Genomic DNA, 19,776 nt, shown 5'->3' with positions numbered 1-19,776 from the left:
AATGAAATTATTAAATTCTATCTGCTATAAGTTCAGTTCGCTTCGATGACCATTCGGATTGCAGTTGTTCCTGTTGCCAGAGGGGCAGCTCTGTATACTGCGTTCTGCATTCTGTGTATCCCAAGCCATCTGAAAATTTAATCATGTCTTTCTTTCAGATACAGTGTATGTTAAATAAATAAAAGTCCGCCATTTCCTGGTGTAGCAATTTGAATGGTGAGCAGCGTGTGCCTTGCGAAAGGCCTAAAAAATGCAAAAGCCTTATTCAAAGCGTATAATTTGTAGGTCAATTGTACTCAAATAAACCAATAAGGATCAAAATTTCATTCCGTAAAAAAAGAACAAATTGGATACTCCAAAGCTCATATGATTCATTACTTTCTCTTTCCCTGAATAACAGGCGTTTTAAAATTTCCATTAATGCATTAGACTAGAACAGAGTTCTATCTGATAGGTCAATCAAGGAGTTTGAATCAGAGATTTTTATTCCTGTTCTTTGATTCAACGTCATGTGGTGTCTTAAGATATGCTTATTGTACCCTCGTTCTCTTAAAATTGTGTTCACATCTCTCTTGGAAAAGGTTTGTTTCGAACATAGAGGAAAGGGAGAATGAAGATAAAAGAAAAGTAATGTAAAAAAAGGGGTTTCCTTTAAGGATGCGTAGTGTACTCTAACGCCCTAAATGTGGATGATTTTAAGGATTAGCAAATCTTTCGTTTAAACTATACCAAAATTATGGTAAAATATAAAAACACTAAAGATTTCAGTCGAAGATATCCATACAGTTCGTTATACCCGGTTTTCATACTTTTGAAGGTTTGTTAGAGCAATAAACTCATAAAATAACATTAAATATACAGAAAATAGGGCGGGAACAAAAGGTCCGGTCGCTATATCCGAGGATTCGTTATAAGAGGAGCTATCTTGTATTTTTCTTTCTTCCTTCTTCTTCCTACTACATATTGCTATAATCTCTATTATTATTATAAAATGAAGAAATTGTCATGAATTGAAGAACTGAATATAAAATGAAGAACGGAAGGACTGTGAAGCCTACAGCTACCAAATATTTGTTAAACATACGTAGTCCTGCAGGCGAACAGGTGCACTAGAAATACAGATTTTTCATTTCGAATATGTTTTTTTTTTTTTTTATTTTACATTTTGTGCGAAATTAATGAATTTTATATTTATAAGGATTCATGAAATCAATGCATATGTTTTTTTCGCACTAACGTTAATGTAATGATGCACGAGTATTTTATGACCAAGTGTAAGAGAGATTAAAATTTGAAATTAAAGAGAATAAAAGTCTGAAGTACCAAAGAAAAACTGTTTTTAAGGAAAGTTTGTTGTACGATTTTTAAAAGAGTAAAATAGAAGGTTTTCTTATAAATATTTTTTGTTTATTTGTGATTATTTTCTGTCATTATTTTAAATACGTTATTTCATATTTCAGCGCTTAAGTGTATCTAAATTTTAATACTCAAATACAGAGAAGAAAGCATGTATCAGCTTATTCTTTTCCTTCAGATCTTCTCAATTACTTTTATATTATTCTTGTTATATTATTCTGTTTTTCAATATACATTGGCAGGAGTGATACTAGCTCCAGTATCAACAGTTTCGGTACTTTTTATCTGTTTTTGTTGAAGAATTCGATTTGACAATAGTCATTCTCTACCAACAATGATATGTACTATATCTATAGAAACATTATTTTTTTTCATACCTATCTATGCAGCAAGTCTTGACGAATCTTTCACAAAGGGCTTCGAGAAAGATCAAGAAAGGAGCTCAACAATAATAGCATAAGATATAAGACAGAATGTTCGGAATAATCATAATAAATGCTGAACAATTTCCGTACAGATCCCTAGAGTGAACCCAGCTAATTTCATGCAAGTATTTCTATTTAGTTATTTGTATTTTGCTGATAGGGCTAAATTCCCTGACAGAAAGAGCCGCATATTAGAATTCAGAAAAGCCCAGACAGTACGATGGTTAGGGAGGTAAACCGCTGAGTTGGCTTCCGACCCAGGTATAGATATATCCATGCAGAATTGGTTACCAACTAGGCGGGAGTCAACCACTAGCTACCAGGCCGCAGCCCCGGCTGAGCAGACGACATTTATAAAATTCAAAAAAGAGATATACATATGCATACAAGGCATTTGAAGAAGAGTACAACAATATACAAAGAAATATAAACATGTGCATACAAGGCACTTGAAGAAGAGTACAATCAAAATATATGTATATACATATGAATACAAACTCGTATGCAGATATATAGTACACACTTACATACATAGATATTCCGAAATTAATAAAAGTGTACATACTCTCACTCATAATGATATATACACCCATACATATACTTTATCATGATAGTTAAAGTTTACAAGAAGCATGCCGTTGAGGTACGCGTGATCCTTAGTATAAATTAGGTACCATAAATAAAAGATATAAACATGTACAGATACATTACAGCGTTCAGATACAGTACGAACTTTATGTATGAGAACCTGACACAGCATAAATACAAAATTACATATTGAATATACATATCACATACTCTGTTGCTGACATATTGAACTAGCTTACATAGACTTTTATGACTACTATCTTCTAGTGTCAGAAGAGTAATTGCTAGTGCAGTAGTCAATTATTGTTTTCAGTTTCCGCTGGGCAACTCTGTTACTTTGTAAATTCAGGAACCAATTTGGCCAGAATCTAGCTCCTGGTTTCTTGAGGCTGTTAAGTGCTGTGTGTGGACAGGAGAACACAAAATGATCTAGATGACCCTCCTCCCCACATTCACAGTTACCATTCTCTCTCAAGCCAAAGCGGCAGAGGTATGAAGGAAAGGGCCCATGACCAGTGAAGAAATACGTCATGGAATTGCTATTAGTTTGGATTGTTGTCTTGATCTTGGGAATGAGATTGTAAACACGTCTCCCTGTGGAGGCTTGATCCCAACGTTCTTGCCATATTCTTAGGAGCTGATGGAATGTCCGACTCTTTAGATCCGAGACTGGCCTAAGAGTCGGGACTTCTCGCAAAGTGGATGAATCCGCTGCTTCCTTTGCGACAACATCTGCTCTCTCATTTCCTTCTATCCCGTATAAGCGGCACCCAGATGAGTGAGGGTCTTTGCGAAGTAGGCATGCGTGTTAGGATGTCTCTAATGCTGCTGACTATAGGACTGCGAGAACGAATTCCAGCTATCGCAGCGAGGCTTGAGGCTGAGTCTGCGTAGATGATATTGGGCACTGTGGGATTATTCTTCAGGTGGAGAAGAACTGCTCTGATTGCTATGAGCTCCGCCTGAAAGACCGAGTTTTCAGAAGCGAGCTTTCTTTTCCACTCACACGTTAAAGCTCCTCCAGAAAGTATACAGAATCCGCTTCCCGTGCCTCCCTGGAGATTTAGAGCCATCAGTGAAAACACCATTTGCAAATCCCGAGTCCTGTGCTCTATTAAAGTAGATAGTGTCCACAAGGTTATTTTTAGCAGGGTGGCAGGGAGCTTGCGGTATGTGATGCTCATAATCAGTATGGATATAAATTTTTCCCCAGAGACTCAAGGTGTGTCGTAGTCTGCTTACGTTAACCACAGCAGCCTCTCGTTCAATTAACAAGTCCAGAGGCGGCAGGCATGCCTGCGATAATTTGTAAGGCTGCCGTGGACGTGGTACGATAAGCCTTGCAAATGAGAAGAAGCTGGTGTCGCTGTGTAGAGAGTAGTAAACGTCTCATTTGGGAAGAGATGTTAGTTCCCCAAATAGCAAGTGCATACAGAATAATTCTTTCCACCACTGTCTTGTACCATATTCTAAGCAAGTGACATGGGATACCCCCATCTTAACGAGGTTGTTAATCGCATGGAAGTAGTCAGTCTATTGATTCTTAACTTTAAAGAAGAGATGTGTGGTTGCCAGGAAAGTCTATTATCTATTACTATCCAGAAGAAGTCGGGGTTTTGTAATTGTTCTTCTCTTCATAGGAGGCAATGGTGGCCACTTAGTTGCCTCCACAATAAAATGGCCACCATTTCTGACCTTAGGAACGGCCAATGTCGAATAGGAAAGTGCCGCCGTTAGGTTAAAACAAATTAGGAAAGTTCAGGAGCCGCAGCTAGATTTTTATAAAAGCTGGAATTCCATTTAACAATATTTTAAAATTAGTGGAAAAGGTTTTGAGTATGAAGAAACATTTGAAATAAATTAATGAGAACTGTATATTTTTTATGCAATTTATGTGCTTATACATACATTACGGCTCAGTAATGTAATACAAAACGTTAAGTAAGTAAAATTTTCTAAACTAAGCATTTGTCAGGTATGAAATGCAATGGGAAGGCGAACATTTGTAATATATGTTAGCACTGGACTAGTAAATAAATTTCATAGGAAGAAAATGGTAGGAAAATCAATCAGAAAATATAACAAAAGTATAACATGTATAAATTTTTCTTCGTAATAAATTATGAATATTTCCGTTTTACTAAACTGAAGTCAGAAGGTGCAAATATGGTAATGAAATACTCATTTCAGTCTTTAAGATGTTACTAGAAATGCAATGAAGACATCTGCTTTTTTATTAAAATTCTACTTGAAAAATGATTAGGTAGGGAAAACATGACTTTCTTCAAATATTCGCTTGATATATTGTAACATCGTGTATTCCTAGATATCATAAAATAAAATATACGCGAAGTTGAAGACTGTTAGTGCATTATCACAAAGTCTTTTAATGCCGAATATAAGGAGAAGAGTGTATATAACTCTTTATTAACTCAAATAAAGTTTAACGGTCAGCAGCAACTCGTGCCTACAAAAGCCAAAAATCAAAAGGTAGTGAATAACTTTAAAATTGATGAAGTTAAGTGTAGCCTAACGGCTTAACAGTTTAACTATCGCGCAAGCTAGCTCTGATTCGATGTCTGTTAAACAAGCCTAAGAGCAAGAATACCGCAACGCCGCAGAATTCTAATTGCTAGAGAATCAAAATTAGTCTTTAAGCAGGTAGAACACGCTCCGATTTCACCCTCCAGAATCCTTTTCCTTCTCTTACCTAGTTTGAATATCGCGAGTGCTGGAAATTTGCATTCTGGCAGAAAAACGAAATGAGGTTTGATAGGAAAGGTACTTAATATAACTGGTTAGAAAATCAAATGATACTCTTCATTGCAATTCATTACGTTAAAATATAACCCTGATTCATCAATGAACAGTTGATCATACATTAGTTACGTATGATCAACTGTTCTTTTCAATATAATAAAAAAAAGTAATTTTTGAGTCAAAAAAAAAATATTTTTACAAAGCAATGATTCTTATTCTTATTCTTAATGTATATATTTGTTTCCTAAATCTTATCTATCCTATCTTATCTACCCTTTTTTTAGCGTTTTTTGGGAAAAATCCTTATCTATCGATAAGGATTTTTCCCAAAAAACGCTGTATGTAAACACAATAATGTAACAGTTATCTGCAAACAACTTCTGTCAAAACTGAAAATTTTATGCTCAAAAATTTACTTTGAACGCAAGAAAAGAATAATTAAAGGATTAAAAATGATTTTATAATGAGTTAGAATTAATGTGTTAAAATGCTTTGAGAAACACAAACAATAATGATGATACCGTTTAAAGAAAATATTTCGAGTTGTGAGAAAAGAAACAATCTTTTAATTTCTAGGTGAATATTAATTCCATGTGTATTATAGACTTCTTTTCGGAGGTTCCCTTTCACAAATCTGACTATAATTCGAATTTAAAATATTATGTTATGTTGTTAATATTCTTCTTTGCAGCTAAAAATAATTCAGTCTCCTATACCTTATTAAGAAAGTCAAGGCTATGATAAGTTTGAGCACAGTGGTGGTTAGAGACTGTATTATGAGCTTCGGAGTCATTCTAAATCATGAACTAATTTGGGAGAATATATTAACCATGTTCGTGTGAAGCTTGCGGAGCTCTTAGTTGAGAATGAGATGACTTTTTTTGCAAATCTTCTGCTTAATCATAAATAAGTATCTGGCTCATTTCTATCTTACCAGATTTGGTTTCATCTCCTATCGGGGAAATATCATCGCTATCACTTCTCTTTTATAAATCTTATAACATTTCAAGGGGGTATTGTTCTAGCTAATTGAGTACTTATACCAAGTACTTTAGTCTTAAACGTTACCTGTTCGTCGGAGCTGAGTTATTGTCTTCAGTTTAAACTGACTCTGGCTGTAATAGACATACAAAATATAAAATATTAGCTTAATTTCATTTTTTCCCTCTTGTGGATTTAAAGAAACACAAACACAAATTTTAAGCCTTCTTGACTTAAATGTTACCTGTCTTTTTAATTTTAAGTCTTCTTGACTTAAAATTTGTGACTTAAAATTTGACTGTAAACTTGAACTATTGTCTTGAAGGAACAAAAAATTAACTGGCAACGGCAGCAGCGCTCCTACTCGAGGAGACTACGACACCAGCGCTCCAATTACACTAGCAACAAATTAACTGACTACGACACCAGTGCTCCTCTTAACTGGATCAGACAACATGACCCTAATTAAACTCACGCTTACCAAAAACCGTAAAAAAACAATCTAGTGATCACATTTTAATTTGTTAGCAGCACTTTAATGCTGGCAACGATTCTTACTTTCAATTAAACTTCGCATTTACTCTAAAATTTGCATAAACTTCTAAATTTAGCGACTACGTGATGAAGCGGGACATAAAGGAAGGATTCAAAAATAAAATTTTAACATTTAGCTACGCTTAAATGAAATGTCGCCAACTGCTCGAAAATATGTAGAAAAGATTTCTGCATTTCTATCCTCTCAGAATACTCCTGACACAGAAGCTGACCCAGAAAGATACTGAAACTCAAAAATAGTTTTCTTTAACATTTCCATGCTCGAATGAATTCAAAATTCGTTCGTCATTCGAATTATTTGTTCGTCAATATCTAACAGGAGGAATTTCATTATCTGAACACCGTTGAGAATATCCAGAGCTGATGGGGATTGACTAAATTGCTGCTTATTATGCGAGGTCTGCTCGAAACTGTGTAAAAAATGTACTAATTCGCACATCTTCAGAAAATCAAAAACCAGGCCCAGACATGCGAAAATTTTCCTTTTGCTGTCCAAGACTCAAAGATGATGGCTTTAGAAAGCGTGTGTGCTATGGAATTTCAGACAAACTGAATTTTGTTTGGTCAGCCTCTCTTCCGTGCCCCCCCCCCGCTGTTAATTTATAATCGACGCCGTTGTCACTGGAGTCCACGTAGGATGGAATCGTATGAATGCAGAGCTAGATTAACTATTAAGCAATATAAACATGTGTTTAGGACAAAGAAAAGGGCTTCACAAAAAGATCGTTTTCAGCGATTTAGAATACGCAATGAGAACACATGCGGGTTGTAGGAAATATGATGATTGTTTATATTCCTCCTTACTTAAAAGGCAACTTGAGAAATGCACAAGATACAGTCGACTAAATTCGCGTATGATGCTTTATCATTCTCCACATTTTAGGTCGAGCATCACTCTACAGACATCATAATTTTCAAAACAGGAAGCGAGACGCCGGGATTCAAACCACAGATTTTTCTCATGCTTACTGGACATGCTACCATTTGCACAATGACAGCATTCAAAGGTGAATGCAATAATTATTTATAATGGACGATAATATTAACAAAGTGCAAGATATGCTGTTGTAGTTCGACAAATGATCAGGTGTGAGATTAATTGCTGAAAAACTGCAAATCATTCGAGGAAAAAACTTTGCTAATTTTTTTTATATTTTGTACGTTGTATACGCAGTTACGCAGATCGTTCTTCATGGGTCATTTTCTGGCTAAATAAGCAAATTGAATCACCCTGCCCTTCTCACTTGGTTCCGCCTGATTTTTGACTATTTCCAAAATTAAAAGTTGTTCTGAAAGACGAAAATTTTCTAATATAATTATTATCCAAGAAAATTATAGAGATGTACTCAACAGTATTTCAGAAAATGAATTCTAAGTTTGCTTCAATAAAGAGGGAACGTAATTTAAACAATTAACAGATGCTAAATGAAGTATTTTTAAAGCACTCAACTCATAACTGTGTAGGGTTTATATTTATTTTAACTAACATTTGTTTTAAGCTATCTTTCCTGTCAAGCCTTTACTTTGCCCTAGAATTGCCAATGCCAGAATATGTAAATCGTAGTAGAACGCGCAGAGTATTCAAATTTTAGCAGAAGTAATTGAGTTTAAATAGAAGGGAAACGAGATTGTAGGTGTGCTTCTTGAATCACGAGCGTGAAGGTTGCTTGGTAAAAAATTTTAAGAACCGCGCGTTTCGGCCTGTGTGCCTATTTCGACAGTTCGTTGAATCTTTCAAATTCTTAATCAGAAAGTTTGCTGAATCTCAGCTGTATCTTAGAACGCGGTTAAGATAGTTACAATTATAGAGCCTCGTAGATAGTGACTTCGTTAGTTATGCATCCTGTCATTTATTTTTAGTTGTACTTTTCTATTTTTGTTACACCGCCGGGTCGGCGTAGTTTGTGAGCGTCAAGCGAACGCAACTGTGATTTCTAAAGTGAAATAAAAAGGGAGTTAAACCCTTCTTAAGAGTCTGTGTAATTTCCAATTCATAGCAGTCACTACTACTGTTGCTGACAAGTTGGGGCCTCCCAACATCACATTGGCGCCCGAACACTTTACGAACTGAAATGGCCGAAAACTGGATCGAAGCTCCTGTACAACTCCAACAACAAGAAATGGCGAACCAATTAGAAGGATTTGGATACATGGTCCAGACGATGAGAGCATCAATCAAGCCAACCGTCAATTTCGACAGAAAAAATTCGGTGGCGATATTCTTAGAAGGCCTCGAAAATCCTTTCTAGCTATACCCTGTGCCTGAAAGACAAAAAGTTGCCATTGCCACATCTGCACTAAGAGGACAGATCTCACTATGGTGAAGAATAGAGGGAAATTTTTATTAGGGGAATTCGGAGGCCAAACATGTACCTTTGAAAATTTCAAAATATCATTATTAAAGGCCTTCCCCATAGTGAAATACCGAGCAAAGCTAGAAGCCGAACTGTATAGTTTTTATCAATGTAATATAGAAGATTTGACGGACTTCATTCTGCGAAAAGTTAAGCTGATAAACATGCTGTATGGGAAGAAACCCGACGCAGAGATTATTGAAATAATCTTACCAAGATTACTACCTGCTGTCCAAGATTACTTCGAAATCCGAAACCCAAGCACCTTGCAGGAACTCTTCGAGTTGGCGGTCAAGTTCCAAAATCGCAGAATAGCGGAAAAAGCTAGAAGGGCATCGTATTCTCAAAGTCACCGAAGGCAATCCTCAAATCAACAGACCGGAAACACAAATCGCTCTTATGGGGGAAAGACCTATCAAGCTAACTCATCGAACCTCGAAAGTCAAGGCCCAAAAAGAAAATTCGAAAACAAACATCCGCGTACCCAGAAGGCAGAACTTGAAAGGAAAGCTTTAAACGAGTAGAGGGGCCTGTGAAAGCGAGGGTCCAAACCCCGGAAGTTTTAAAAAAAACCTCAAAAAGACATTTAAATACGGTCATCGTAAAAAACTCACATCTACCAATTATACAAGTCTTGGTTGGCGATGTACCAGTAGAAGCCCTCATCGATACAGGAGCAGAAGGAAATTTTATGAGCGAAACATTCTTCAAAAAGAATTTTTATAGGGTACGATTATTTAAAACAAAAATACGGAAATTATAGCGGCGCAAGGAAAAACCTGTCACTGCATCGGGAAATTATCATTAAACATACAGGTAAAAGAGGAAAGCCTCAAAGTATTAATTTTTGTAGTGAAGAATCTGCAAAATCCTCTTATTTTAGGTATGGAGTTTTTAAGGGCCGCGAGGGCTAAATTGAATTTTCAAGACAGTTCCGTTGTGCTGGAGATGGACCAGAGGGTGGTGGAACCTGTGGAACAACCGCAAGTGGACCTTAGCCATCTGAATGACCATGAAAGTCAAGCCATCCAGCAAGTGGTGAGTAATTTTTCTAACTTGTTTTCAGAAAAGCCTGGTAGTTGTCAAATAGTTACGCATCAGATACAATTAACTGCCGAAAAACCTTGTAGGACTAAACCATATCGTTATGACAAACAAAAAGACGTAATCATCGAAGAACATATTCAGGAGATGTTAAAAAATAAAATAATAACGCCCATAAATAGTGAGTACGCGAGTCCAGTCATACTATGTGGGAAAAAGAACGAGTTTCCTCCTTCGGATAAAAAGGCTTGGAGGTTTGCTATCGATTACAGAAAACTAAATCGTGTTACTAAGTTCCCAGTTTACCCTTTGCCGGTTGTAGAGGAAATTATTAGAAAGTTTAAGTCTACGAGATACATGACTACGTTGGACTTAACGTCTGGCTACTATCAAATAGCTATGAGACCCAAGACATACATAAAACCGCGTTTATCACAAAATCGGGCACTTATGCATTTTTACGCATGCCCTTTGGGTTGTGTGGGGCACCGTCAACATTCCAGTGAGCTATGGACATTGTTCTAAAGCCTGTCCTAGGAAAATCGACTTTAATCTATCTAGATGATATAATTATAACGAGTAGTACGTTGGAACAACATATTAAAGATTTAGAAGAGGTTTTTAAATTATTAAAAGAGGCCGGTCTTACAATTAACGCATCAAAATGCAAGTTCGCGAACTTAAATATCTGGGTTATAAAATTTCGCAAAAGGGTATAGGAAATCAGGATTCAAAAATAAAAGCCATCAAGAATTTCTCACCTCCCAACACCGCCAAGAAACTTTCTTCTTTCCTTGGGTTATGTTCTTATTATCAGCCGTTCATAAAAGATTTTGCGAACATTGTTGAACCGTTGTTAGTAATTAAAAGAAAGAAAAGTAAGTTTACGTGGACAGCAGAGGCAAATAGTGCATTTGAAAGGTTAAAAGAAGCACTCATCAATGCCCCTGTTTTGAAATTCCCGGAAGGGGACGAAAACCTGGAAGTTGAAGCAGATGCGTCGGACTAGGCCGTAGGTGCGGTTCTCATGCAAAATGGCCATCCTTTGGCATTTTAACTTTAAACTCTACGCAAAGGAATTATACAGCTACAGAGAGAGAAACATTAGCCGTATTAATGGCTGTACACAAATTTCGAGTTTATTTCGGCAAAGCGCCAGTAAGTCTTTTCGGATCATGCGGCTGTTGGTAGACTTTACTCGGGGAAAAACCTAACGCCCAGGTTAATAAGATGGGCATTAAAACTCCAAGCATATAATTTAATAATAAAATATAAACCGGGTAAGGAAAACAACGTAGCTGACGCACATTCTCGTATAAAACTGGACGATGAAGGTAATGAACTTAAATGCGCTTTGTTGACTTCAAAAATTTTAGATTCTAGAGATACAATTATTGCTGAACTGAAAGCTGATCCTGAATTTGGAAGTATCTATGCATATTTGAAAGACCCCGAAAGCTTTGAACATACAGATATCGATGCGATAAGAAGTAGAGCAGAAAACTATGAAATAATAGATAATTTATTATTTTATACGAAAACAACAAACGAAAATCTGGAATACAAACCAGTCATCCCAGCCTCGATTCGATTAAGCATTTTGAAAGAATTACACGACGCGAAAACAGCGGGTCATTTAGGGATCAGAAAGACTTTAAAAAGGGTATGCGAGGCGGTATATTTCCCGCAATTATACAAAATAGTAACTGCGTATGTCAGGTCCTGCAATCAATGTCAATTAATAAATGATATTAATTACAGCCCGTCCGGGTACTTAAATAGCATTCGCGCTACATTTCCGAATGAAATTTTAGGCACAGATCTTCTTGGTCCTTTCCCCCAGAGTGAGTTAAATAAAAATCGTTTTCTTTTAGTAATTGTAGATCATTTTTCAAAATGAACAGAAATTGTTCCACTTAAACGCGCGTCAGCCAAAACAGTCGCAGATGCATTCTTACACAGATACATTTTAAAATACGGTGCACCGATAAAAGTCATTAGCGATAACGGTAAACAATTCGTTAGCCAAATTTTTGAAAGCATTAGCACTGGACTTGGCATACGCCATATCATAATGGTTCCGTATAGACCACAGGCAAACATCGCAGGAAGAGTTAATAAAAAATTTTAAAAATAATTCGAAGTTATGTTAGCACACATCACAAGCGCTGGGATGGCTACATAAATGAGTTAGCTTATGCTTTAAGAACAGCAAATCATAATACTACGGGAAAAACTCCAGCAGAATTATTTTTAGGACGGAAGTTAATTACGCCACTAGATAAATTATTCTTTGTGCAACAAAGAGAGGAAGAATTCAAACAAAAAGATATACAGAAACTCATTCATCAGGCTGTTAAAATTTTGGATACGGCAAGAAATAGACAGAAACTGTACTATGATCGAAAACTCCGTGAAGCAGATTTTAAAGTTGGGGATAAAGTGTTAAAACGGAAATTTTCTTTATCAAGTGCCCCAGACAATTTCACTGCAAAACTGGCTCCAGAATTTGAAGGCCCCTATGTAATTTAAGAATTCAAGGGAGTCATATTGTACCTTAAGAACGAGAGAGGGGAAATCTGTAAAGCAAGTCCCGACCAGGTGAAAAAATATTATAATCAAAATGATTTTGAAATCCTTAAAAGTTTCTTGCAGGACTCAAGCGCAAAAGAAGTGGAAGGTCCAGAAGTAACGCCACCCGCTCCACCACCCAAGAAGCAGAGAACAGAAGAGGAACCTAGCCCTTCTACAAGTCATTCCAGGGTCCCGAAAAGAAGGAAGGAAAATCGTCAGACTCCAGCATTCAAGAAATGCAAGAAATCAACGCCGCCGCGTAAAGAAGCTTTGGTAAATAGGAAAAGACCAGATACAACTTTCCACAGTAGAAAGTCGGCGTCGAGGAAACCACTTCCAGGGCCAGATAGTCAGGAGCAAACAAGGCCGCCGTTCACGACAAGAAAAAGACAGAAGAAGGAACGAAAAGATAGGCACCAACAGAAGAAATTCAAGCAAGATTCCAGACCGGAGGCCACCAAGACCAGCCGTCCAGGGGCAAAACGGAAAAGACAGGAACACGAAGACTACAGTTCCAAGAGGCCAGCATGCAGAGGGCGAAAAAGAAAAATTAACGTGGACGACACTCGGAGGACGTTAAGGAGAAGACTGACGTCCATGAAACCTATAACGTGGGAGCAGTTCTGCCAGAAAAGAATGTCGGAGTTCCAATCATCGAAAACTCAAAGATAAGTTAAAATCTTCTATAAATTTTTTCTTTTGTTCCGAAATGTTATGCGTAAATACGAAGTTCTATGTTTTGACGGAAGTCAATTTGTCTCGGTTGAGACTTAGTTTTGTTTTACTTTATTTAGCTAAGGCAAAAGCATTATTTTCTTTAAGTGTAAAATCTAAGAGCAAGCAGTTCCTGTTGGTCGAAAGACTAATTCTGTTATGTTAAAGCCAAAATTTGGCCGAAAGTAAAATAACTTCGTATTCTTGTATTAATAAAAAATTTAGTTTCAGTGCCGCTAGCTTGGCGAAGAAAGCGTGAAGTAAAACTTTATTTTTATCTTATTCATTTTATGGTAAATTGTAAAAATCATATGTATTAGAATTTTGTAAATATACGTAAATACTTGAAAGTTATGTAAAAGTAGAATTTAGTCTGGAAGCATAAAATTTTAGATGCTAAAAGTAAATACTCAAAAGAAAGGAATTCAAATTTAAGTATTAAACGATAGATAAAATCATGCTTTAGAGCGAAAGCCTGCATGTCTAAAGATGAATGAGGGGGGATTAGAATGAATGTGTTTTGTAGGGTTCTCCACCTACACTTGAATTTTAAGAATGTTAAACATAGCTCACCGAGTTTCAGTATGTCGATTAAGGTGTGTCTATTTGGTCGTTGAATTCTAACAAATCATTGTGGTTAGGGGAAGTGTTGTAATACAAAAACACGAATATTCCCGTTTGACACCACACATGGTGGAGAGCCAGGGTAAAGTTAAATTCATGTTTGAATACTTGAATGAATGTGAATTAAGCAGTTAATTAAGGAAAATAAAAGGATCGAAAACGAAAACTTTATCCAGTGTTAAGAAAGTGTAAATCATAATGTATTTAGAAGATACTGATACTTATTCCTTCCAGATGCTGGAAGGAAGAGAAAAGATTGATTGCTGAAGACCAGAAAGGATCCTGTAAGAAGAGATGGTAATTTTATGTATCTACAGAAATGATTCTAATTTTTGAGAAAACAGTTTGTTTTATGTAAACGCGGCTCTTGAGTTTTAGATCAGAATGTGGAAACTTTTTCAACAGGTCGTTTCTAGGACCTGCTTCCAAGTTACCAAATTCTGGCAGCGGCAAATGTAGGGTTTATATTTATTTTAACTAACATTTGTTTTAAGTATAAGCTATCTTTCCTGTCAAGCCTTTACTTTTCCCTAGAATTGCCAATGCCAGAGTATGTAAATCGTAGTAGAACGCGCAGAGTATTCAAATTTTAGCAGAAGTAATTGAGTTTAAATAGAAGGGAAACGAGATTGTAGGTGTGCTTCTTGAATCACGAGCGTGAAGGTTGCTTGGTAGAAAGTTTTAAGAACTGCGCGTTTCGGCCTGTGTGCCTATTTCGACAGTTCGTTGAATCTTTCAAATTCTTAATCAGAAAGTTTGCTGAATCTCAGCTGTATCTTAGAACGCGGTTAAGATAGTTACAATTATAGAGCCTCGTAGATAGTGACTTCGTTAGTTATGCATCCTGTCATTTATTTTTAGTTGTACTTTTCTATTTTTGTTACACCGCCGGGTCGGCGTAGTTTGTGAGCGTCAAGCGAACGCAACTGTGATTTCTAAAGTGAAATAAAAAGGGAGTTAAACTCTTCCTAAGAGTCTGTGTAATTTCCAGTTCATAGCAGTCACTACTACTGTTGCTGACAAGTTGGGGCCTCCCAACATCACAACTGTATAATTCCACATTATATTTTTCAAACATTTTTTATATACATATTCTGGAATTAAGTTGTTGCACTCTGTAATTCAAGGAAAGAGAGAGACTGAGCAATAATCGGAATTTTTTTTCTTTTTAGCTCGAAAGCAGTATCGCAAGTTTAATTGAAAACTCAAATGCCGTTGAAGTCATTTGTTGTTCCTGCTACTGTCAGTGTAGAGCTGAATAGCATAAGTGGGTCTGTTGTCAATAACTCCAGTAGTTTCCTTAAATATAATGACAGTTGAGAGATTTTATTAGTGAACTATTCACCCACGAAATCGAAATCGAGATGGATCGATGCAATCGTAAACCTGGCTGCTATTAATCTGTAGTAAAAACTTAAAATAGTTATCTGTTTGTTTCTTCGAATCGTGGAAAGTAGTGGTTTCAACCGGCGGTACTTGTCAGTTTACGCACAAGAAATGTCTTGTTATACATTAACAGTTTCATTGGCAGGTACTTCCTATTTAACTAATGGACTGAAATGCTTCCTTCTTTCTCCATCAATGTTATGCATATAGGTTTTTAGGTTTATCCTTATCAGAGTATTTTTTCTGTATCTTTAACGATATGTAAAAGTATAGAGTGAAGATTAATAATCATGAGCATTACCAAATATTTGATAACATTGTCAAATGCTTTGCGATTAAAAAATCATGGCAGTTAGCCATGGTTGTGTTTCTTCCATTACGTAAGATTTCAAAAGCAAAGGAAGTAAGAGATAATCGTTTGTGAACTCCAATAATTCCGTTTTTCTCCATTTCATTTTAAACTTAAATCTACTCGTATTTGCATATAAGAGTTTACATTTCTCAATTGAAAATTATTTATTAATTTACGTTTTACTATTACCTTTTTTTTTCATTTTTATTTTGCTTTACTTTGCATATTTTACAACAGTCTACTAATAAAAAAGTCCTTTAGGGAATCACTAAAATATAATAATACTCAAATGCCAAATTCGAATTCATAATTATTCATTTAAACCTGGTTTCCACATGATTTACTAAGCATTAAGACTATACTTCTAAGCATAATAAATAGCATAGGAATTTTACTAAACAACAAAGTTTTGCTGTTTTCTAAAGAATTAAATTTTCTGCACACAAAGCAACTTGTAGATACATATTCTGTACATAAAGTTAGATAATAGAGGGCGTTAGATCTGTGTCGATTCAGAATAGTGTTTTTCTTTAAGTATGAAAAGGTGTTACAGAATAAAAGGCTTCGACTTGAGGAAAATTCTAGTGTTTGCAATATCGTCTATCTGCTGGAACTGCTGGAACGTAAAATCGTCTATCTACTGGAACTGCCTTCGTTGACGGCGGCCTGGCCATTCTGTCCTATTACACGTATCCTCAGGGACAAAAACCAACTTTCTTCGATAATTCGTCTGGAGAAATAACGACACGAATATTTCCCATTCTGGACGTTCCTTCCCTTATATCTCACTTCACGCGCGCATTTATCATCATTCGCATAACTCAGTGACGTGCGCCTACTCTAAAATTTGCATAAATTTCTGACCATTCCTTCTTGGTGTTGCATTTTCAATGTCGAGCAGTGTATGTGAAGGCTTTAGTATTATAAAAATGTAATTAATTTATGGACGAAAAATCCGTTCACACAGTGTGTTATCCCCCCACCTGAAAAGGCAGTACCATGACTATTTCATCGTAGTACTATAAAAATTTCAGGAAATAGCTCTAAAGAATTAAAACCATTCTTTCCATGCATTCTTGAGGTATTAGTGGTTAATATATTCAGATAGGAAATGGAAGGCCTTGGTTTGGGTTCCCAGTGATACTGATGGGTTTGACTTTTCGATATTTTTGCTACAAGAGGTTTCATTGCCCTGCATGCTTAGAGAAATAAATTATGAACATTTTCAATTATTTCATTTGAAAGGCTGATAAAATGAGCAAAGTTAGTCTGGTAAAGGAAATTTGAAATTTTAATTTTTGAAACAATACTTTTTCCCCTGTTATTTATAATATTTTCTTCGAATTGATGAGCTTTTTAAAGATTTAATTATAGGTCTAAAAATGCTTAATTGGTCTTTGCGCTGCCTTGCGACAAAAATTCACTGAGATGTAGAATTCATGGGTTGAATTTGAAGAGAATGGTTAAAAGAAGATAATGATTACAGCATCAAGACAAGCGTCACAACGATGCAATATCATCCGACGTAATAGCGACCTCCCACATCCATCCATACACAAGGTGATCCACTACTGAAGCAGAAAATTTCCTGTTGTTTTGCTAAAATAGGTTTGCGGTAGAACTGTCTTTTGAGAAAATTGTCGCCAACATTAAACCATCTTCGTGATTGACTGTAAGGGTGACAAACCAAAGCTAGCTGACATAACGAATGGCCTAAAATGGTTTTCAAAGTTTTGTTTAATTTTTAAATCATTTAATATTTTAATAGAAAGATAGCCTACAGTTATGAAATATTTCCTTGGATCTTTATGAGAGGTATTGCATATACAAATTTACGAAAGTTATTGAGCATAACATGTTTAAATTTTCAAAATATTCTTATAAAAATTGTTTGAGCGAAATTAAGAGACGAGATTAATCACTGCAGTCTTCTAAAGGAAATTCTCATTTTCTAACTATCAACTTATAGAAAGATTAAAAAATTTTGCAATAGCGAAACCATGCTTTGGAAAAGTTTCCAAAATTAAAATTTACTTGTATAGATTTTTTGAGAGAAGAAACGTAGGAAATCAGAAGCACTTCAGCTGGGAATCAAGGTATAGATCTATTTGTTAGCAGAATGTGTTAACCATTAAACACCATAAAGACACACACAGGAAGAATGTCAACATTCATTCCATGTTTAGCGCACACAGCTCTTTTTCTATTTTCAGGTCAGAAAGAAAGGAGCATATTCAAACACTATGTAAGTAGTCAATAACATAAATGCAATTAATAATTTCTCGCCTACCTCTGTTTACAAATTATCACTTTATAAGGTATTTCTCCCACTTTCTTAGTATGCCTTCGCGGTTTGGTGGTCAGCACGCTCCGTGCGTATTCGAGTCCTGGTGAGGGCATTGCTCATTTTTTATCGCCCCTACTTCGAAATAACCTAATGTCTCTACAGTGGCGCTCGAACTGAAAGGGTGGATGATTCTCCACCAACAGGATTTGGCGTTTGCGTACTTTACCTAATCCCCAGTCGTTCTTTAAAAGGGGGAGTATATAAGATATTTCTCCCACCTTCTTAGCATGCCTTCGTGGTGTAGTGGTCAGCACGCTTGGCGTGTATTCGAGAGGTCCGTGTTTCGAGTCTCGGCGAGGGCATAGCTCCTTCTTCATCTCTCCTGCTTTCAAAAATTACCTAATTTCTCTACAACTAGATAAATTTACCATATTAATATTTTGAAAAATATGCAGAGTACACGGCTTTTTTTCAAAAATAATCAAACAAAAGCAAAATAATCAAACAATATGCAATCAATCAACACTATAAATGCTATTAATAATTTCTTGCCTGCCTCTGTTTACAAATCATCTCTTTATAAATTTATTATGTTAATCTCTTGATAAAATCTCTTTAATCTTTTGATACATAAAACAACTTCAATTAAATCCGATGCATGGGTTCATTTGAATACTTGGTTAAATACTATTAGAAATGCCAAAAACTTAAGCAAAACAGCTGATTAGGATAATGTTCAATGCTATTCTTATAAAAGTTTATGATTTGACAGTTAAAAAAAGCAATTATTATGTATATATATTTTAATGTATGTTTACAGGAGGCTAAAATGCCTGCATGGTGGGATACTTTGCTCATATAAAAGGCCTTTCCTTAGATATCAAAATAAAACATTCAAATGTGTTTTAAAATTAAAATCATCTCAAAACCTGCACATAATTTCCTCACAAATTAGCAAAAAAATGTAACATGAGTCTAAAATTACACTTGAAGTTACAAATATTTTGCAATACTGAATTAAATTATAATTTTTTTATTACTTTTTCAAACTAATATACTTTCTTATCGAGAAATGCAATACATAAATTATGTAAATAATCTGTAATTTTAGCAACGTTTAAAAGCAATTAATTAAAAAAAATATGAAAAAATGCATTATTTATAAAAGATAAAAAAAAGAGTTACATTATGGTTTTTAAAATACTACTCCTGCGGGATTAGAAAGAAATATGGATACAACACATTTTTAAAGCATTTTAGGTAAAAATCAATTAATGTCGAAGAACTTACTTCTACGGGTGTTGACTGACTTGGTTTTGCATTTCCGGTGATATTAAGTTTGATCTCAGCCATTTTTATTTTTTCGATTGAAGGCGTATCGAATACTATCAATGGTGACTGCCCATTCTCTTGCCTTAATCAGTTTTTGATTTGAGAATATTAAAACAGATCAGTATTGATGGGTTGCATTACGCAGAAAGATAATACTTAGTGATAAAATATATCAACAATTGAAGAAAAAAAAAAAAAAAAGAGGGGGGGAGAAAAGAAAGAAAATACTGCTTTTATTGTTGCATTACTTGATATACTGATAGCGTTTTAAAACTCGTCACCAGTTATGAGCTTTAGGGCGCTCGCACATGCCCTTTGTTAAATTTATTTCTAATTTGCGAGCTCCTTTGTTCTTTTTGTTTGCTTATTCATTATTCTTATAAAAACATACGTCTTGCACAATGACACATTATTCTTTTCCCCTGAGAATTTGGAACTCTTCTT

The 19,776-nt window shown here is 35.5% G+C and overlaps 1 protein-coding gene across 3 annotated transcripts in view; it reads right to left on the bottom strand.

Annotated features, from left to right (window-relative positions):
- Positions 1–19,450, bottom strand: part of LOC118204601 (uncharacterized) — a 53,762-nt gene extending 34,312 nt beyond the window's left edge. For 2 of the 3 annotated variants that reach the window (XM_035376910.2, XM_035376916.2), the window contains exon 1: positions 19,291–19,450. In XM_035376910.2, the coding sequence (XP_035232801.1) occupies positions 19,291–19,353 (63 nt within the window). In that variant the 5' untranslated portion in view covers positions 19,354–19,450. The remainder of the gene's footprint in view (positions 1–19,290) is intronic. The other variant, XM_085821892.1, reaches the window with a different exon arrangement.
- Between the last annotated feature and the right edge of the window lie 326 nt (positions 19,451–19,776).

Source organism: Stegodyphus dumicola, chromosome 8 (assembly GCF_044657685.1).
Source record: "Stegodyphus dumicola isolate Sdum_Otavi_A_Nest chromosome 8, ASM4465768v1".
Classification (NCBI taxonomy): Eukaryota; Metazoa; Arthropoda; class Arachnida; order Araneae; family Eresidae; genus Stegodyphus; species Stegodyphus dumicola.
Note: the sequence above shows the minus strand (reverse complement) of the source record. Positions and strands in the feature narration are given on the sequence as shown.